The sequence below is a fragment of the Lethenteron reissneri genome, chromosome 41 (genome assembly GCF_015708825.2).
Source record: "Lethenteron reissneri isolate LAM-NWPU_2019-01 chromosome 41, ASM1570882v1, whole genome shotgun sequence".
Lineage (NCBI taxonomy): Eukaryota > Metazoa > Chordata > Hyperoartia > Petromyzontiformes > Petromyzontidae > Lethenteron > Lethenteron reissneri.
In genome coordinates, this window is record NC_083819.1 from 9,699,326 (window position 1) to 9,720,882 (window position 21,557).

A 21,557-nucleotide genomic window follows, 5' to 3' on the forward strand; every position below is an offset into this window, starting at 1 on the left:
AAAAAAAAAACAAATCGATTTGTTGGAGATGAAGGATTATTTCTCAAAACACTGCCACTGCAGAAGAAACAAGAAACATGATTGTGGTCAGGACAGCCCCCAGAGCCCATGGACTTCTGTAAACGAGTCGGATTGTTTGGTTTGACATCAGGCTAAATCGACATCACTACGCCGACCACACGTTTGTCAGAGCCACGTGCTCGAATGCTGCTCGTAAAGTAAGAGGCAGGCCCAAAAACACAAACAGCTCCTAAATATTTGTGTCTAGACTGTGAGTCAGGGGATAGCCAAGATGGTGTGTCAGGGGATAGCCAAGGCGGTGTGTCAAGGGATAGCCAACATCGGCAGTGGTACAAATGTGAGTGTAGAAGCTCTGGTATGAAACTTATTCATCCTGCAGCAGGCCATGTTCACTGTCATTCCCTCTCTGTGGAAACACCGCAGCGTAGGCAAATGAACCGTTGTGAATGTGTGCCCGTTTGCTCGTGTTTGGTGTTCTGAGAAGTGCCGTCGTATACCGGCACATTTCCACCACTGTGCAAAGGTGTTTAGCTGCCAGATGTGTTTGTTGTTTTGGTTGCGTCTTCCTTTAAACTGGTGGCCTGCGAAGGCCCTTGGAGTGGCCCGCTAAGAGATACCCCTCGCTGGGACACACGGAGAGATCCAGTTTCCTGTGATGAAAGAGACAAACACGTGATAGCAAGCGAAAAAAAAACCTAATGTGTAGACCAGAGACACATCTTAGTGGGATGAAAGCGAGTTGAACAAGCGATGAATGGGAGACAATGGAGACTCGGGGTACACGTTCGTGGTTACAGGTACAGCCGTCCTGACACGGTGACACGGTGTGACGCCAAATCATCTGGTCACGTCGCATGAGCTTGTCAGCAAGCGTTCGTTTTATTTTGGGGGCCTGCCCGAAAATATAGTTGATGAAGTTTAACACGTAGTAGGCTTTCGCGTCGAATATTAGCCTTAATAAAGGGTATATTGGGTTAGATCGCGTAAATATAAATGTGTCGTTAAACCAACAGTGGTGACATTACCTTTTCCTAATTTAAGACCGAAACAGGAAGACTTATTCACAATTCTGGCAAATCGCCCGATGAGGCTGATTGTAAACGTTGTACTCAAATTGTAATTGTTGTGGGTTTACTCTCCAGTAGTAAACCCACAGCAATTAGTAGTAGTAACTAATTGACACGTTTTGTTTACATCGCAAATCTTACTAATTGGCCGTGTCAGGTGGTGGCGGGTTTAGCATTTATATAATCGCGATAGAACCCGATAAATGTTTATTATGGATAGTTGAAGAAGCCCGCATTAAGCCGTTCATCACACACCGTCAACATGGTCATCGTTAAATGAAACTTCTTTGTCAATCATATTGAAGACAAATATGAGCTCACAGGACAGACGGTCTGTTTTTGTAAACATTTTGCAGAAATTGAGCGCGGTGGCACGGTGTGGTTGACATGGGCCCTGCTCCAAAAAACGAAATGATTCGTGCCCTGTGTAAATCCCCCTCACACTCCTCTTTAGAGCCTGTTGCCTAGGCCCCGATGTCACACAGGCCGCGATGCAGTTGCACCGCCTGCACACTCGATAGCTGCACCGCTGATCTAGCATTCGTTGTGGCTTGAGTTTACAGTTGTGGCGACACCGCATCGCCCTCCTCAAGTCGGGAAATCCTTCGAGAACATATTCACGGACCCCATGAAAACAATGAATGCGCCAGTAAAAATCGAAGCAATACTGTGTTGAATTTTGAACGGCTCCTTGTGGCCACTTTGAAGGTAGTGGTTGTCCTTTCTAAAGCCTAACCCCTGCCATATGAATGTGGAATTTCCATCACTGGACCACCAATGGAGGATAAGCAGAGCCTCTCACGGGATTGAGAGAAGAGACACTGACGAAATGGTTGAGGCGAATAATAAAAATCACTAAATAAACTTTCAAATATGAATAATGTTCCGTACAGTGGCTGAGTGTCTCGGTAGGTTAATAACATTGTTTGGGATCTGTCAATCTAAAGTCCAATTGCAAATGTTTGACATTGTTGAACTTTTGACGAGAAACGGAGGGGAGTTGGTGATTTGCAGTCACAGACCTCTGTGTAACAAAAAAATCGTATAATTTTTCTGCCCTATCAAGTTGGAATTTGCTGCCCACTTTCAAGTTTTCTTCCGAGCTAATTGCCTGTCACGATTATCCAGAAAAGCCAGCCCTATCTCCTGAGCTATTATCACATCTGTGTGACACTAAATTAAGCACATTCGATAATTTCTGGCACAGTTACTTGATTCCATCTCTATATTCTAATGTTTTTCTGTTATGATATGCATTAACGTCTCACGCCATTTGAAATTCCAAACCCAGGGATTTTCAAAATACAGTCCTTAAAACAAAAACATTGCACACATTTCCACATTTTCCAGACTTCACTTTTAACATGGCACATTCAGCTTACAAACTATACGCACCTGATGATTGGTAAACATAAAAAAACCCATACTGGCGGCTCGTGAGGTCTGGCGTTTGAGAAACCATGATATAGATTAACAGCGTAATGTTTTTATCTGCTCCAAGGCCAAACAAGGGGCCGGAGTCTAGGCCGCTTTGTTGCCTTTAGAATGTATGTATTTTAAACTTCTTTTGCACCGTACGTAGCCAACCGTGCTAATTGGAGGTCTGGGGGAAGGACCACAAACTAAAATAAAATAAGCAGTTCTAAAGAAATTACTTTTCAATCTGGATTTAAAGTAATCGATTTCTCTTCCAGGAAGTTTAATTATTCGACGAATTTAATAACACTTGTGTGCTGCTGGACGGGAGGTGATGGGCGGGGTTTGGTGATATCGATGGCATCTTGAGCCACGTCACGCTGGCCGTGGCCTGTTGTGGGGGGTTTCCCACCTTCGGGAGGGTATGATGTGGGGCCGCTTGCGAGTTTTAGTCGACCTAATTGTCCTCGTTCCAGTTGTGTTTGAGATGCTGGATTGGTCGGGTTGGTGGTAATGCACTGCCATGGCACCTCCCACTGAGTCACTCAGCCACCTGCTAAACGATCGTTAATAAAGTGGGTGGCATGGTGGGTCTCTGAACTTTGCCAGCTGACACAGTCTGGTGTACAGGGCGTCTTCCACGCACATACGAATCTCGACACACAAGTATTTTGAACTTTCTATGCACCATATGTAGCCAATTGTGCTAATCAGAGGTGCGGGAAATCAAGAGTGATGGAACGAGAGAATGGTGTGCTGTAGAAAACAGGCTACGCTATCACCAATGATTCTAGATTTGAAGCTTTCGTGACTGCAAGGATTCGTATTCTTAGGTTTTTTCGGTAAAGTCACGTAGGTAAAACATCAAAATTAATAAAAATAAATAAAATAAAACAAAAATCACGACGTTTCGGAGGCAACACAAGTCTCCGTCATCAGGTGGGACCGTCACAGCTGGATTAGCTGCATCAAGTGAGGCAATGATTCAAGATGTAATCCCTTAAAAAGCAAGTTGAGGGGGAGGAGAGGGGGGGCTAATCAAAATGTGGTAGCCAATGATAGAACATATCAGGAGGGAGGGGGGGCGGGGCTCAAAGACGGCACGGAGTGCCAACGTACAACGCATCACCAATGGTTGCACACGCAAAATAAACTATGGCATTTCGCTGGTCACTTGAAATTGGTGCGTCACAGCACCGAGGTCAACATACACAAAAGTGCCGGTGATTAATGACATGCGAAGATCATGCAGGAGCACTGTCTTTTGTGTTTGGTTCGATCAGGTCGATTATTGCTCCAGAGGTCTCGCTGCCTTTTCTGGCGGTGGCACGAGGTTGGGCTAATAGTGAGGGCTCCTCTGGCATCACGACACGCCGTTGACGAAATACATTGCCATGTAAATTATGGATTAAAAATCAAAGCACAACACATTCATGGGGCAGTGTCTGGGAGTGGACCGATGCTGTTGAATTATTCACCCCGCCCGCGGCTCGATGAATTGCCACAAGTCTGGGTCATGATTCCATCGCTAATTTATATTTTTTGTTTCGTATGTTCCGCCTCGTTCTGTCTCGTTCCCTCAGTTGTTAGATTAAACCACACGAGCATGTAGTGTGTGCACAACCGATTCGTGTATGCACGATTTGATACGTGTCTTCAGATTGTAAGAATAAATTTTGATCAATGAATCATCACAAGCCGATGAACAGATCCTTGCGAGTGCGTTGTTCACGTTTCCTCACTACAGTAGTAGTTTGCCTGTTTGCAATACAGCTTCGTTAACGTTCATGCATTTGTTAATGTTGTATATTGAACATTTTGGAATTTAGAAAAATGCACAAAAGTGCAAAATTTCATGTGCGGTTTTATAACCTTTAAAGACTCGCTTAGCTCACGTATGTACTGTATACGTATTCCTGAATCCAAGCCAAAACGGTCTGTTCGGTATTTTTTGCTTTATAATATTAAAATAAAAAAAATTGAACGTGTATAATAAATGTTCGGTTAAGTGTGTGTATTCTGTAAGCGATCGATGTGCATCATATCACTCAACATTATTACTGAACCGATCCGACCCAGTGACGCTGTGGCAGAATGTTTGAGTCAAAATCTGAAGGTTTGCGAGTTCAAGTAAAAACAACTATCTCAGAAGAAGCATTCAGACTTTTACTACCCAAGTTAACGCCCATTGTCAATCCGACTCTACGGGGTTAATGAAGTGGGTTCTACTTTGTGGAACGTCACCAGTTGTCCCGTGGAATAGACGCACCACGTCGTAACGTGGAGTTCAAGCCAGAGGTCGCAAACGGGTTTTGATTCCTTACCCGTACCCGGCCGCACCAGGGTCGCAAATGGGTACCCGTACCCGGCCGGGTATGGGTTCCCATTCCCTACCCGTACCCTACCCGAAATGAGTGACAAACGGTTACTCACCAGTGACTCACGGCCTACCTGTACCCGTACCCGGCCGCACCAGGGTCGCAAATGGCTACCCGTACCCGTACCCGGCCGGGTACGGGTAGTCAGGTATCGGGTAGGGTACGGGTATCGGGTACCCGGTTGCGACCTCTGGTTTAAGCCACTTGCTCAAGCCTGGACAACTGTAAAAGCTTCAGAGATGGAGACGGTGATTGGTGGGTTGGGCACTGGAGCAAGGGATGAGAGGAGAGCGTCTAATGAAGCCCGCAGCAGGCAGCAAGCACGTACCGACTCCATTCTCTGATCCGCCTTCTGGCATCGTGCTGCTGTCACCATCCAAGTGTGATGACCGACAAATGAACCCAAAACCAAACGACGATTTGCAAATAAACAAAGGTCACCGATTGGTAGAAAGAGGCCTCCAGGGTGATTGTTCGGGAGGCAGACTTTTAAAGGGATTGGAGGAATAAGATTTGAACGGAATTAAGCTGAAAACAACAGAGAGGATCCGTGAGAGGGGAAGGGCAGGGATTGGCTAAGGAAAAAAACAAGGACATGAAGGTTTCAGTAAAGGGGCTTGGGGAGTATAAAAAGGGAGGGAATTAGAAGCTGACGGCAAGAACGAAACCTCAGGTCCCGTATTGTGGCTGTGTTCCAATAAAGTGGCTCTTATTACATCGTCGTCAGAGTCGTTACACTGGGATCTCACCCAGATCCGCAAGAACGTCGGCGAGCAGTGTAACGCAGACGTCCACAAGAAACAACTCAATCGAGACCCAAACCTCGCACCTCCTGGCTTTGACATCAATAGGCCAAGGCATACATCTCCTTCGTAACATTAAAAACAAGCCACGGCAGCGTGATTGTGGACATGCAACCCAAACTATGGCAGGGGAGGTTTCTTCATTAGGGCGATTGGGCGACGCACCACCAATGTCATTCAACCACAGAGTCACGCTAGCCGTCACTGTCAGCCTCTGGATATAGTCCAATCAGCGTCATGTCACGTTCTGTGGAGTACCGCCTCTTTTTGGGCGATTTCACTCCGGCTGAGAATCGCCCCGAGTGGCCCCATAGACTTACATTCAAAGATGATTTTTTTCGAACGGCGGGCGCTGCAATGCATTCTCTATGGCTTCCGGGAGGGCTCGCCCGAACCTGCTTACGTCATCATACGTAAGCACGTTTCATCCAACAATATAATTTATCGCCACCTAGTGGAATCTTTAATAAAATAAACTTGAGTGGTTTGTTTTAATAGTGAGTATAGAAACAAACAAGATGTATTGTAAGAGTCACTTTATTTTTAATTAATATTAAAGAAGTGAAGTTGCCTTTACATGCTTAAGCTGTTAATTTATCCATTGCATGGGTGGACCTTATCCTTATCAATCATCCAGACATTTGCCCCCCCTGAGAGATTTTGCAGGAGCCGCCATTGAACTATGGACCGCAGAGTAAACCCGATTTCTGGAGGAACAGCAACACCACACGAACTCTACACTCCGGAAGCCCTCTGGTTTTGGCCATCAGACATCGACATTGGCATTCAGCAAAAACAAATAGTGCTGCCATCGTGCGCAAGAATGGAAGAGCCAAGACACAAGGAGGGGGCTCTCAGACATGGGCGAGAAATCACCATTGGTGAGATTGGGGTGTAAGGTTGCATTAATTCGTTCGAATTGACACCTCTCCACCCCGTCGCCACCAGGCCATCTGTGTCCTTAATACATTTTACTCAACGCAGGTTGGTCGGTGCTGATGCAATTTTCACTTCACCATCGCCCAAAAAATTTTCAGGAAGAAAAAACCCCCCGATATGGTGAAATATAAACAACACAATTCTAGGTCAGCAGGTAATTGATCATTTTAGACGAGCTTTTAAGCAACACGTTCAAATGTCCAGCAGATCTAAATGATTGAAAGATTCATATTCTTGGTTCTTTCGGTAAAGTCACGTAGAAGGGAAATAATAGAATAATAAAAATATAAAACAATAAAATTCTCACGACGTTTCGACTGCAACACAAGCAATCGTCATCAGGTGTGAAATCTTTCTACGTGACTTTACCGAAAGAACTAAAAATATGAATCCCTGCAGTCACGAAAGCTTTAAATCATGATTGAAAGGATGTCACCATTTTAAAGAATTCATTAACGAGCACAGCAATATAATGTTCTGTGGCTCAAAGGGGGTTGGGGTGTGCATATGAGTCTGTGTTGAATGAGGTTTGTGTGTGTGGAGTGCGGTGTTTTGAATGAGGTGTGTGTGTTTGTGTTGAATTGGGTGCGTAGTGTGTGTAGTGTTGCATGGGAGCGGGTGTAGTGGGTGTGTATTGACCTCAACATGCGTTTATCGCGTTCTGCCATATGCTGGGGTGTGTTGAATGTGGTGGGCAGTGTTTGTATTAAGCTGTGCCATATGTGGGAGGGGGGGAGTGTAAAGTGTGACAATGTGGTGTGTATAAATATACACGGAGACGTCACACTACACACACACACACCCAACACATGTGTCACAGCACATCTCTGTGGGGTGTGTGTTTGTGTGGTCTGCCTTATTGAATGTGGTGTGTGTGTGTGTTATACAGCACTGTATTGTATGGGGTAGTGTGTGCTGTGTTGAATTGGCTGTGTGTAGTGTGGGGTTGTAGTAGTGTGCGTGTTAAATGTGGGGTGTGTATAATACTGTGTTGTGTTGTTTCGCGTGTATATTATGCTGTATTTATGGTGTGTATATGATATGGTGTGTATATGCTATCGTGTGTGTAGTGTATACATCGTAGAGTACTGTATGGTGTGTGTGTTATACAATATTGTTGGGCAGTGTGCAGCTGCGGGTATTGCGGTGTGTGTTGTAACACCGTATTACAATGTGGGGGCGAGTTTTAATCCGTGAACAGTGTACGCGTGCGTTTATTAGCCTGTGTGTGGCTTAGTAGGGGCTGCTGCTGCTGCGACATATGCCCGGCGTGACAGCCGTGTGCGTGGGGGAGGGAGGATGATGGATGAGGAGAGAGGGAGGGAGGGAGGATGGATGGAGGAGGAGAATGGAGGAGGGATGATGAGAATGGATGATGGATGAGGATGGATGGATGGAGGAGGAGGGGGGATGGAGGAGAATGGAGGAGGGATGATGAGAATGGATGATGGATGAGGATGGATGGATGGAGGAGGAGGGAGGATGGAGGAGAATGGAGGGGGGATGATGAGGAGGGAGGGGTGATAAGAATGGATGATGGATGAGGATGGAGGAGGGATGATCAGGAGGGAGGAGCAGGGATGGATGATGAGGATGGATGGAGGAGGATGGATGGAGGAGGAGGGAGGGAGGGATGAGGATGGAGGGATGATGGAGGAGGAGGGAGGGAGGATGGGTGAGAATGGAGGCGGGATGATGAGGATGGATGGAGGAGGAGGGAGGGAGGGATGGAGGCTGCTCTTACGTAACGCGCCGCCTCCACGCGCCCTTCCCATTGGCTGCCGATGATGTCACCGGGCCGCGCTGAAGAAGGATTCAGCGGAGCGCCACCGCCACCGCCGCCTTTTAATAATAAACATCGTGGGGGTTACGGGGTGGGGGGCTCCTCTCTCTCTCTCTGCCAGGAGGGCTGCCCTGTGGCGGCCTTGCCCTGCGACTACCCAGGGGCCTGCTCCTCCTCCTCCGCTGCTGGTGCTGTTGGTGGTGCTGGTGCCGAGGTAGTGGTGGTGGTGGTGGCATCGGTGGTGTGGCTGTGATTGATGATGATGATGTTGGTGGTGGTGGTGAGAGTTTCGGGGCGGCTTGCTGTGGCTGTGTTTACGTGTTCGTCTTGCTCCCTCTAATCCCGTCTCAATGGTAGAGAGAGCACAGATGACCATCGGTTGGGGAGGGGGGTTAGCCGGCATTCATCCAGCAGTGGATTGGTCATGGCTGAAGATGATGTTTTGTCGATGGTGGTGGCCGTTGTGGTTGTGGGATGGTGGTGGTGGTGGTGGTGGCAGCGTGTTGGGATTGTGATTGTGGTGGTTGGTGTCAATGGGGTGGAAGCGATGTTGTGAGCGTGGTGGTGATATTGTGAGTGGTGTGATTGTGGTTGAGGTGGCAGTGGTGGTGGTTTCAGGGTGGTGTTGATTGTGGTTGTAACGGGTTTGCCATTGGTGTTGTTTTGTGTTGTTGTTGACGGTGGTGATGGTGGGATGGTGGTGGTGTTGGTATCTTTAAAAATCGTGGTTGGAATTGTATGTTATCGTTAATGTGGTAATGTTATCTTGGTATTGTATGCGGTTGGGACTGTGGTGATGTAAATTTCGTTGTTTGTTGGGAGTGGCGTGGAAATCCGATATTGTTTGTGGTTGGGGTGGTGTTTTCCTGTTGATGTTGGTGTATTGTAATTGTGGTTGGTGGCGGTAGTGTATATGGGCTGCATTGTTTTTGTGTGGTGACATCCGTAATGGTTGATGATGGTATATGTTGTGGTTGTTGTAATTGCTTGTGGTAGTGGTGTCTGAAGTGTTTTTGTAGTTATTGTGGTCGTGGGGTCGTGGAGGTGGTGTCTGTGTGGGATGCAAGTGGGGATGGGTGGTGGTGGTGATGTTGCGGTTTGTATCGTGGTGTAATGCTGATGATGCTGTTTGTGGTGATGGTTATTATAGTACCATAGATAAGAGAGCACAGTCATTCATTGTCGTAGTGGTCATATCCATACCCAACTCTCAACTAGTGGTGGACATTTATATTTCCGTGGTGAATTTTGGATTGTGGTGTCGGGCTGATGGTGTTTGTGGTTTGTTGTTATTATACTACCCATTGTATCCATTCTTCTGTCACACTGAATGTAGCCAACCGTGATAATCGGGTTGATGGGGTTTAGGACATCACTGCGGTGGAGGTTGATGGTCTTTCCATGAATATAGAACTGAGCCGATGACCAAGCAAAGATTTTAACTCGCAATCTTCAAGCGCTCTGAGCAAAGCAGCAGCTAAATAAGTATTTTCAAAGCTTATCTATTCGGGAATGTAATTGTGTGTTAAAAACACGTAATTTTTGGTCTTTTTCACAAGAGATTGATTGCCAAACGCGCTAACGGCGTCATGTCGTGAGAGACTCAATTCAGAACTTTCCCAGAACAGTCATCCACAGATTTATGAAATAGCCCGCAGAAGGTGATATCACGTAACTACTCCTGAGATCCCTTTTACGTGTCCGCACACTCATGCTAGTGGTACTGCACTGTCTTCCGCATCCTACAGCTGCCTGTCGCAAAGCAGTCAAAATATGTATTTATTTTTAGGTTTTTTTGGTAAAGTCACGTAGGTAAAAAAATCTAAATTAAAATTAATAAAAGTAAAATATTTTATTTTTATTTTACCTTTATTAATTTTAATTTAGATTTTTTTTTTTTACCTACGTGACTTTACCGAAAAAAACCTAAGAATATGAATCCTTGCAGTCACGAAAGCTTCAAATCTAGAATTATGTATTTATTCTTCTCCCAGAGGTGACGTTTTATTGAAGTGAAAAAAAACCCAGAAACGTAGGTCATAAATGATGAAAATGTAACAAACGGAAACGTTTGCCAAGAAGCGTGAAGGAGAGATGTATGTTCGGAATTATGAGTGACAGAAAGGGGAGCAACACGGATAAGAAAACAATGGCAGGATAAAGAATTGTTAATTCAAACTGTGAAGAAAAGTTAATGGGCCTAGGCAGAACACGTCACTAGAATAATGACGGAGCGGCAGCTAGGGGCATCGGTTGCAACGTAGATTCGTGAGAGGTTGCTGACAGCCTTGGGGAGTCCTTCACCCAGAAGTGGAATAATTGAATGCATGTACGTTGAACTTCCTTCGCACCGTACGTAGCCAACCGTGCGAATTGGAGGTGAGCGGGAAGGACAACAAACTAAACACAAAAAGCAGTTCTAAAGAAATGAGTTTTTCAATTAATAATGATCCTGGCTGGTGACGACTGGGCCGAGTCCTTGAACTCTGCGTGTGAGAGCACAGTTTGATCGCAAGTGGCTGAAACTCGGATCTGAATCAAGGATATCACTGGTTTTGGCTCAGTGCTTTATTCGTGTTTTTTTATGAACAGTACTAAAGTTTCTTGTTTCTGTAAATAAAAAGCCAACTGTGTCGTATTGTGTTTCCTCATTTGGTAGAGAAATGGGGAACACTTGTTGTGTTACGTTGACGTACGTGTGTCGACATGATTATGTCACCGTCAGTGGTGTATGAAAAATCTATGTCTACATCACGTGTTGAGCTCACCGCTGAAAATATACACACGTGAATAATAATAATACGAACTAAAACATCTTGCATAGACGTATGCGGTACTCGCATTAAAATAGAAAACACGTAACATTTTTGTGAAATATAATTACTGTAATGTATTATTTGAAATTGCATATCATTTGCTCATGGAATTACATCTGTGTATGTGTGCTGTGAGTGCTGTGTGTGCTGTGAAACCTAAAATACAAATTGTACAACACGGCTAACTCTTGATCATTCGTGGGAAGAGTCTCCGGCTTGTGGATTCACCGAGTTCGTCTGCACCTTTCCTCGTCGATCGCTTTGGGTTCATTATCAGCTTCTGTTGAACTATTGAATATTTTTTTGTTATTTCACCACTTAAGGCTCTCTTTCTCAGAAGTGACCTGGCCACAAATGATAGCTCAACGAAGTGGCTTATGTGGAAATTTATAGCGGCGGAATACTCTACACGCATGTTTCTAAATATGGAGGGGAAAACTGGAGGACCTGAAGAAAAATCCATGTGACCATGGGGAGAACATGCAAACTCCAAATATACAAGCACCAGGGTTGGGATCGAACCCACGACCTCCTGTATACCAGGTGTTGAGGGTCTGCTTCTGGCCACGATGAGAGGGTTTCAGGAGAGAGAGAGTTGTCGTTTTGCTGTTGGTCCTCCATTGAAGAAGCGCAGGCCACAATGGGTTTACTGTGTGGTCCATAGTTTGGGCTGCATGGCCACAATCGCGCTACTGTGGCACGTCTGTAATTTAACATTTCTGAAGTCGAGATGCACATCAGCCTGTTGATGTTCCGATGCGGTTGATGATTACAACCAGCGTCTTCAAGGAGGAATGTCAGAGCCAGGACGTGCAATGTTTGACTCTCAGATGTGGTGTTTATTCTGGACTTCCACGTTGTTCCACTCTGTGCACTTGTCACTCTTAGTAGGGGAAACTATGGTCAAGTTGACGTGAGTAATATGGCAACAAACATTTTGGAGGGCGACTTCCTCAATTTAATGGCTGCCGCAATTTCACGTCGATAATTCAGGACGCGGCGAACTCACGCTGACGCACGTCTGATTGTGTCGCCTTATGACAAGCGGGTGTTGTCGGGGACGTTAAACTCTACGCGCTCGCGTCGAGCTCGGCGAGCGAGCCGGTGGGACGCTTCGAGAGTAACTTCACAATGGCGAATATCCACGATGCCCTCGGTGAATGACGGCGTTATTGTGTGTGCCCCGTGCTTTAAGGTTTGTGACAGCAGGCGCACTTGTGAGCTATCCTTTGTTGTTTATTGCGTTTGTGTCACCGCGTGCAACACAAAACCAGGGAGTGGTTAGGAAATATATAAGATCAATTTAGCACCAAGTGCCTTCAAATTTCTATAATATTTATCAATTGTGATGAACAAAAATGATTCCACAAATGTTGTGACTGGTTGGTTACGTGCCACGAACGTGCATGAATATTCATGTGGTTGGTGCACTGCGCTACGAACCCAGCGACCCGAGTTTGATTTCTGGCCATGGCAAACATAAGTGGCGAATAAGTGAGCCAGTCCTGGGCCTCCCATAGGTCAACTCGGCCTTGAATAAGCACCTGGTGCGGTGTGTAAACATCAGAACAGGGTAGACAAATGCAGTCCAGGCATGGTGTTGACCAAACCACTCACCTTGTGTGCCATTCCGGCCTTAATAGGAGCTTGCTTACAGCACTTAACCCAACAGTCTGTGGAGGTTACACGGATGGATCTTTGTGTGTCCTAGGCTCCACCGACGTCCTCACATGCCTCCTGCGCTGCTCCTCCGCAAGTCCATGCCCACTCCTCCCGCACAGCCCCACCACCCCGCACAGCCCCACCACCCAGCACAGCCACCCGAGCTTTTGCACCCCTGCTGGCCAGTGTACCTTACGCCGTCGCCGCCGTCGCCGCCGCCTCCACACCCGGCCAGCACCCGACTGACGAGCGCCATGCCCAGCAGCGACACTCGCTTGCCTCCCAACACCAGCTCCACTGTAGCAGTGTCTGGAGCGACGTCAAAATCCTCCAAGTCGGCCAAATCGAAATTGGCCAAATCGTCCAAGTCGTCAAAAGCACCGGCAGCAGCAGCAGCCGCAGCAGCAGCAGCCAACGCCGAGAAGACAAGGGAGGAGAGAGGTGGCGGCCCGGCCGGTGTCGCAGCTGCTGCCGCTACAGCTACTGGTGCCGGTGGTGGAGGTGGCATCGCTACGAGTGGCGGCGGCGCGGCGTGCGACTACGTCCCGATCTGGCCGCACGAGCTTGCAGAGCGCCTGCGCTGCTCCGAGCCCCCGCCTCCCATGCTGCTCGACTGCCGCCCGTTCGGCGAGTACACGCGCTCGCACATCCGCGGCGCGCTGCACGTCAACTGCTCCGACCGCCTCTCCCGCCGGCGCCTGGCGCAGGGCAAGCTGCGCGTCACCCAGCTCGTGTGTCCCGCTGCCGCGGCGACGACGGACGGTCCGGCTGGCGCCACGGGGGACGCGGCGGGAGGATTGGCGCAGGCCTCGTCGACGTCGGCGCCGGCGGCGGCGGCGGCGGCGGCGGCGGCGGTGGCGGCGGCAGGGCCGCCCCGCCGGGACATGGTGCTCTACGACGGCAGCTCGGGAGACCCTGCAGCGGCACTCAAGCTGGTGCTGGAGAGCCTGCGCAGGGAGGGGGCCGACCCGCTTGTGCTTAGAGGTACGCGCAGCATCGATCGATGGACGAGGGTTGCAACGGAGGGCGTTTGCTCCCCCTGATCATCCGTCAGTCGATGATCGATGGTGGCGAGTTGTTAAATACCTCGCCTGGTATACAGGAGGTCGTGGGTTCGATCCCGACCCTGACACCTGCTGTATATCATTAGACCTCCTTTGCCAGTACCAAAATATAAAATAGGGTTTTCCCCCTATTTTCTGGCAACAAAACTGAAACCTTTTTACAAGGATTCATGTCTGCATTAACCACAATACTTGCAATCAAAATGCAAACAAAAAACACACTATGATAATATATGCATTGTCCTTGAAACTGATTGGTCCACACTAAGGGATGGCTTTCTTAAAGAAAGCCTTAAAGAAAGCCGTCCCTTGGTGTGTTTTTTTGTTTGCATTTTGACTGCAAGTATTGTGGTTAATGCAGCCATGAATCCTTGTAAAAAGGTTTTAGTTTTGTTGCTAGAAAAAAGGGGAAAAACCCTATTACCTGCTGTATATTTGGAGTTTACGTGTTCTTCCCTCGGTCGCGTGGATTTTTCTTTGGGTTGTCCGGTTTTTCCCCCCACATTTAGAAACATGCATTGAGAGCACAGTATTTGGCTGCAATCAATTTCCACTTCGTTAAGCTATCATTCATGGTCAGGTTGTTTATGAAAAAGAGCTACATAGCTCAGTGGGCCTTAGCTGGTCTATTACAAATAATTTAAATAGTTAATCACCGAACGAGTGACATCATTGGTAGGGCGAGCTATTGGCTCGCACTTTGAGGATGTCATGTTCGAATCCTGAGTTGGCCGGATGGTTCAGGGCTCACAACGCTGATCTGGCATGGCTGAGGAGTTGGGTTCGAATCCAGACAGGCGTCTGCGGTTAAACTGGGGGGGTCTCATTTGTGACCGGGCTGAGATCGTCAGCACAGTCACCACTTCTGACGACAAACTCGTGTTCAAATGCATCACAGAATCCATGTGTCCACAATAATATATTGTGTTCACTGAGTTACATGGAGAAATCCCACACGTACAAGGGGATAACACGCATTTCTCTGAAAATGTATTATTGAACCTACTTTCTGTACTGCCGTATCTTTGTCACCTCACATCCATTGGGTATAGGAGTTATTCAAATCTATGTGATTCGGCACCTGTTGTCTCCAAAGCGCTGGATTACAAGGCCGTTCCACCACACACTATTGTCCAGTCACTTGCTGCTCTATCCTTTTCGTAATTTTCACTGGCCTTACAGCATGCCGCTCGCCGTGATGTCCGACATGTTGCTTCATGAACTCGAAATTTAGTTGCTGAAGAAGCTGCCAGCACGTCGAACAACAACGCAGCACAACGCAGCACAACCCGAAAACACACTGGAGATCTTGGCGGTCTAGTTTTACTTCTTTCCATCAACCACTCATCGTCACCACCATCATCGCCACCCTGATGTTCTCTGTCATTCTACCCCCACCCTGCCCTCCCCCGTTTCTGCCACTGACAATCAAGGCGGGCTGAGCGACTTTCGGGCGCTGCACGAGTCACTCTGCGAACACCACGGGGTGGAAGATGTCTCCGAGGCGACGTCGCCATTTGACGCGCACGTCAACGGTCGAGCCGGCGCACTCCTGCGATCATCCGCATCGCCGGACGAGCGTAGCGGCGCCACCTCCTCCACCGCCACGACCGCACGGAGCCAGGGGTTTTTGGCGGCGGCTGGAGCCGTCGGCGGCGAAGTTTCGCAGGAGAGCAGCGACGCGTCCCGGCTCCTGCCGTACCTGTTCGTGGGTGGGGAGCGGGCGGCGCGCGACCTCCCGACCTTGCGCCGCCTCAACGTGGGGCTGGTGCTCAACGTGACGGCGCACGTGCCGCACTACCACGCGGGCGCCGGCGGCATCGCGTACCGCCGCCTGCCGGCGAGCGACACGCACGGCCAGGACCTTCGCCAATACTTCCGTCCGGCCTTCTTGCTCATAGGTGAGAGGGGAGGCGTGAGCGGTCGCGCTGTGAGGGGGAGTCGCGGTTTTTTTGCCTCTTCTCGCGTTCTCCGGCCTGTTGGCTTTTCCATTAGCTCCTGTCCGGTTCGTTCTGTTTTATTATTCTCTTGCTCTCTCCGTTGCTCCCGCTACAATTCCCCATTTGTTCTTATGTTGGCTGCTATGGATTTCCACACAATAAGCCACTTTGTTGGGCTACCATTTGTGGCCAGGTCGCTTCTGAAAAAGAGCAACAGTATATAGCTCAGTGGGCCTTACCTGGTAAAATAAAAAAAATTGTTTACTTTATTCTTCTGTACTTATGCCATCTCATTGCTATTCTTCTGTTGTTCTTTGCTGATTTGCTTCTTATATTCTTAGTCGTCTGTTTATCTTCAGCTGCTTTGTTTTCTTTTCTATTTTTCTCATTAATTTGCTCCAACTCTTCTCTGGATCTTCTCTATTTACCTTTTTTCTCCGATTCATCATTTCCTGCTCTCCTATCCCTCCACCAGTTTCCTCCAAGGTCTCATTTTCCTTCTCTTCTCCCTTTTCCCCGTTCCTCCTGCGGTGTTCTTGTTCTTATTCCGATACAGTTATTCCTCTTCTCGTAACCTATATCCCCTGTTCTTCTCCAATCACCTCCTCCTACTTCGTCTTCTCGTTCCATTCTCCCTTTCCACATCGCCTGCTTTCACTTCCACGCTCTCCCATCCATTCGCCGCCGCCGTTGTCGTCTCCTCACGCCGCTCGTCTCCTCCTCCCCCCCACCCCCCCCCGGCAGAGGAGGCGCGCCGCTGCGGCTGCAGCGTGCTGCTGCACTGCCAGGCGGGCGTGTCGCGCTCACCGACCGTCGCCATCGCCTACGTGATGCGCCTCCGCGGGCTGGGCGCGTCGGACGCCTACGCCTTCGTGCGCGCCCGGCGCGCCGCCGTCGCGCCCAACCTCAGCTTCATGGGGCAGCTGCTGCTGTACGAGCGCGAGCTGGCGGCCGAGAGGAACGCGGTGGTCTCCTCGCCGGCGCAGCGCGCGCTGCCCTGAGCCGAACGCCGGCACGTCAGCCCTGCCGGGATCGCGCCGTGTGCCTCCGATTAGCACGGTTGGCTCTGCACGGTGCGAAAGGAGTTCAACATCCGTGTACATACGTACGTGTAAACCAGGGGTGCCGAACTTCACGGCAGCCCGGCGAAGTAGGGGTTGCCACCTCCTCAAGGTACCAAACGACTGGGACATACCGCGAGAGGAGGAATATCTCACGATACCAGATGTGGGGTGATCCACCAGTAGACGCATCATCTTGGGTAGTGTATTATTATGCAGCTGGCAAAAAAGGAGGGTTTTAATGCCCTGGGAAGGCTTGATAGATTTCCCAGGATAGCTATCTGAGAGGACGATTCTGGTAAACTGGGAGAGGTGGCAACCCCCACGGAGAAGTAGCCAGTTGGCCCAGGGGGTTGATAACGGCGTCGGAGCAGCGTCTGGCACTGCTGAGATCTTGGGTTCCACCGTGAGTTTTAGCCGACCTATAATCAAACCAGGTTTTCACGTCTCAACCCGGTCACCAGTGACTGCCCAAACAAACCCATTGTTGGATTGGGTTTTTTTACTTAGTGCGGTCTATATTACAGCTCTTGCGGATTAAGTGTAATTAGTAGAGTCGGGAAAACGAGCAGCAACAGGCCTAACTCTGCTGGAAGCCTGTCCAGAGTTTGCCTGCATAGACAAATACTGCTGGAAAACCCTGGTACATGAACCCCGATAGGCCGATGGACTAAAATCTAACATCATTATTCCGTGATGCAGAAGAGCAACGTCTCATCGTTTTTTAACATAATACCCACAATGCATTGCAATGCATTAGTGAGTTGCGTGGCCTCTACCAGCTCGTAGATCAGTGGTGGGCAACCTGCATCCTGAGGAGCTGCTCACGGTGGCCTGATCTCAGTGTGTCTCTCGGGCTGTGCGTGGGGTCATGATTAGTGCACAAGCACGATGTCAAGCTTGCGGCCCTCTGAGGTGAAGGAGGGGCCGCTCACGTGGACCACTGTCAGATTTTGGGTCGCCCATCGCTGTCACAGATTCTGGGTCGCCCATCGCTGTCACAGATTCTGGGTCGCCCATCGCTGTCACAGATTCTGGGTCGCCCAACGCTGTCACAGATTCTGGGTCGCCCATCGCTGTCACAGATTCTGGGTCGTCCATCGCTGTCACAGATTCTGGGTCGTCCATCGCTGTCACAGATTCTGGGTCGTCCATCGCTGTCACAGATTCTGGGTCGCCCATCACTGTCACAGATTCTGGGTTGCCCATCACTGTCACAGATTCTGGGTCGCCCATCACTGTCACAGATTCTGGGTCGCCCATCACTGTCACAGATTCTGGGTCGCCCATCACTGTCACAGATTCTGGGTCGCCCATCACTGTCACAGATTCTGGGTCGCCCATCACTGTCACAGATTCTGGGTCGCCCATCACTGTCACAGATTCTGGGGTTGCCCATCACTGTCACAGATTCTGGGTCGCCATCACTGTCACAGATTCTGGGTCACCCATCACTGTCACAGATTCTGGGTCGCCCATCACTGTCACAGATTCTGGGTCGCCCATCACTGTCACAGATTCTGGGTCGCCCATCACTGTCACAGATTCTGGGTCGCCCATCGCTGTCACAGATTCTGGGTCACCCATCACTGTCACAGATTCTGGGTCGCCCATCACTGTCACAGATTCTGGGTCACCCATCACTGTCACAGATTCTGGGTCGCCCATCACTGTCACAGATTCTGGGTCGCCCATCACTGTCACAGATTCTGGGTCGCCCATCACTGTCACAGATTCTGGGTCGCCCATCGCTGTCACAGATTCTGGGTCACCCATCACTGTCACAGATTCTGGGTCGCCCATCACTGTCACAGATTCTGGGTCGCCCATCACTGTCACAGATTCTGGGTTGTCCATCACTGTCACAGATTCTGGGTTGTCCATCACTGTCACAGATTCTGGGTTGTCCATCGCTGTCACAGATTCTGGGTTGTCCATCACTGTCACAGATTCTGGGTCGCCCATCACTGTCACAGATTCTGGGTCGCCCATCGCTGTCACAGATTCTGGGTTGTCCATCACTGTCACGGATTCTGGGTTGCATTTCATGATGTTAGGAATTTCAAGGACGCGTTTCCCACGCCCCTTGAGGGTTTTGTGACACGCGTTTATAGTGCTAACCCTTCCCGTTACGCCTGCCTGCAGAATGTTGATATTAACAGAAATAGCTGAAACATTCCGTGGCTCAGAATACACATAACACCCCTGGTATATATATATATATACACCAGATATACTGGACTGTATATTTTTTAAAGTTTAATTTTTGTAACACAAAAATATGTAATTTATTTGCTTTGTATAATTTTAATATTGAATCTATATTTTAATATTAATGTTTTTGTTTTATTTTTTTCTAAAGAAATATATTTTACAAATTATTTATTAACTCATATTTATTTAATAATAATGACGATATGCCTCTTACAGGTTAGAGATAAGTGTATTTTTTTTTAATAGGCATTACCACAAACTCTGGGACATCACTGGCAATAGCATGGGGGCTCGGTGTACGTTGGTGCTGTGGCCCCAAGTTGCCAAAATTGAACCGGTGCCCAAAATAATTACGACTCGGCCGTAAGGATATTAGCAATGCCAGGTCACGTGTACATATAAAGACAGGGTATCTACATACACACACACGCAGGCAAGCACGTACCATACGCCCACGTAAAGCATATGCGTATGATCGAAGGAATAACGATTTGTAAGATAGTGGGCCAATGATGTAGAGTTACGGTGAATGGCAGTACATGCGAAAGGGAGTCCACACAAGTCGTGCAGGTAACAGTTCCAGTAATGCACCCTCGGTAACCCGCAGTCAGTGACGCAATAATGGGCACTCAATGACCCACACTCGAAGGAAACTCCTTCAGCCACTTTTCTTATCCCGGAGCCCCGTGCTCCTGACCCAGACCCCTCTATCTCTCCTCTCTCTCCCCCACTTCTGGAACCTTCCACCAGTCTCTCTCCACTCCTTATTTCCCGCTGAACACATCTCCTTTGGGTTTCCTCCAATCCTCGGGTCTTCTCCCTTTTTCTGTCTCCATTACAGCCGTCCTCTTTAATTATTTATCTTGGCCGCGGTCCCTGTGTTCGCCCGTCTAACATCGGCGTGACCCAGCACGACGTTTACACGCGGCGTATACAACAACAACAACCGCCGTGAAGTGTCCAACGCCCGCTGGCACGAGGTCACGGGGCAGACGCAGGTTCACGTTTCGCAAGCGTTGAGAAGGGAGGGAATGACTGTGACCGAGAAGACCTGAAGCTTCGTGTGGAGCGACAGACCAGGTAGCTTCCACACAGCGTTACGCAACCGATGAAAAAATAATGCCGCTCGATTGATTCGTAGTGAGACCTCTGCTGTCAAACCGGAGCCGGTCATGAGCACACTGCCCAGGTATGGGAAACTCTTCACTCTCTCCACAACTGCCCCATCACCAATTGGGAGTTGTGGGGGTGGAGTGTCCGATGGTACAAAATACCCAGGCAGGAGCTTAGTTTTGGTGGGGCTGATGGTAAGGCCCTACTTCTTAGTGGCAAGCTCCAGGTTCAGCAGCAGTGCCTCGAACTCCTCCTCTGAGTGAGCAGCAATTACCAGATCATCGCATACATAACATGGTTGAGCAATAGAGAGCCATCCCTTGACTGCACCCAGGCATCGATCAGCCTCCCATTGTATCTTTACCAGATGTAAATTCCTCCGGTACAGTTATTGAAGGCTTCACGAACCCCAAGGTGTACAGGGAATGGCTCCGACTCCTCGCCACGTAGTTTTACCCAGGCCCGCTCACCATCATTAAGGTCCTTAATGATCATGATCAGAGGGTCAGGGACTCCGAAAGCACGAAGAACAACCCAGGCCTAGGCCTACTGATGGTATCATAGGCCTTGACCAGGTCAATAAAGCAGAGATGTAGGTCTTGTTGGAATTCCCTACACCTCTGCTGTAGCAGACGGACAGAAAATATGGCATCTGTGCAGGACCGCCCTTTCATGAAACCGCATTGGGGCTCCGCAAGCCTCTCAGTGTGCCTAGCAAGGCGACGTTGAATAATCCTTTCCAGGACCTTTCCCGGCACACTGAGGAGTGAGATGCCCCTGTAGTTGTTACAGTCTGTGCGGTCCCCCTTCTTAAAGAGGGGGACCACCAGGGCATCCTTCCAATCCTGCGGAACCCGTCCAGTGGTCCAGACTGTTGTTATGATGTCATGTAGGGCTGTCTGTGCACAAACGCCACCCTCCCTCAGCATTTCACTTTAGAGATCATCTCTGCCCGGTGCCTTTCCTGATCTCAGACACCGGATTGCTTTCAGTACTTCCTCAACAGATGGCACTTCAGTCAGCCACTCCCAGTGGATGACTTCTTCCAATATTTGAGGCACTGCAGCCTCAGCAGAGTCATCCCCACTTTGTCCCACGTTTTCCAGGCTGAGGGATTTCCCCTCCCCCAGGACCTCACAGAAATGCCTCACAGAAATGCTCAGCAAATCTGCAAACCAGTTCCTGGGGGGTCGGATATTGGATCACTGTTGTTTCCCTTAATGATGGTAATAGGTATGGCGCTGCAGGTTACTTTTTTGATGGAGTTAAAGAGTGATTTG

General features: G+C 48.9%; 1 protein-coding gene across 2 annotated transcripts; it reads left to right on the top strand.

Moving 5' to 3' along the window:
• Window positions 1-8,489: 8,489 nt before the first annotated feature.
• LOC133352678 (dual specificity protein phosphatase 10-like) lies at window positions 8,490-18,263 on the top strand. Of its 2 annotated transcripts, none has more exons than XM_061568479.1 (4): window positions 8,490-8,621; window positions 12,935-13,869; window positions 15,383-15,850; window positions 16,634-18,262. In XM_061568479.1, exons 2-4 carry the CDS (start codon window positions 12,954-12,956, stop codon window positions 16,888-16,890), a joined length of 1,641 nt encoding a protein of 546 aa, XP_061424463.1. In that variant the 5' UTR covers window positions 8,490-8,621; window positions 12,935-12,953; the 3' UTR covers window positions 16,891-18,262. The 2 variants fall into 2 exon arrangements, with proteins under 2 accessions (XP_061424463.1, XP_061424462.1); XM_061568478.1 differs by lacking the exon at window positions 8,490-8,621 and adding an exon at window positions 11,874-12,418 and having other exon boundaries at window positions 16,634-18,263.
• The last annotated feature ends 3,294 nt before the right edge of the window (window positions 18,264-21,557 follow it).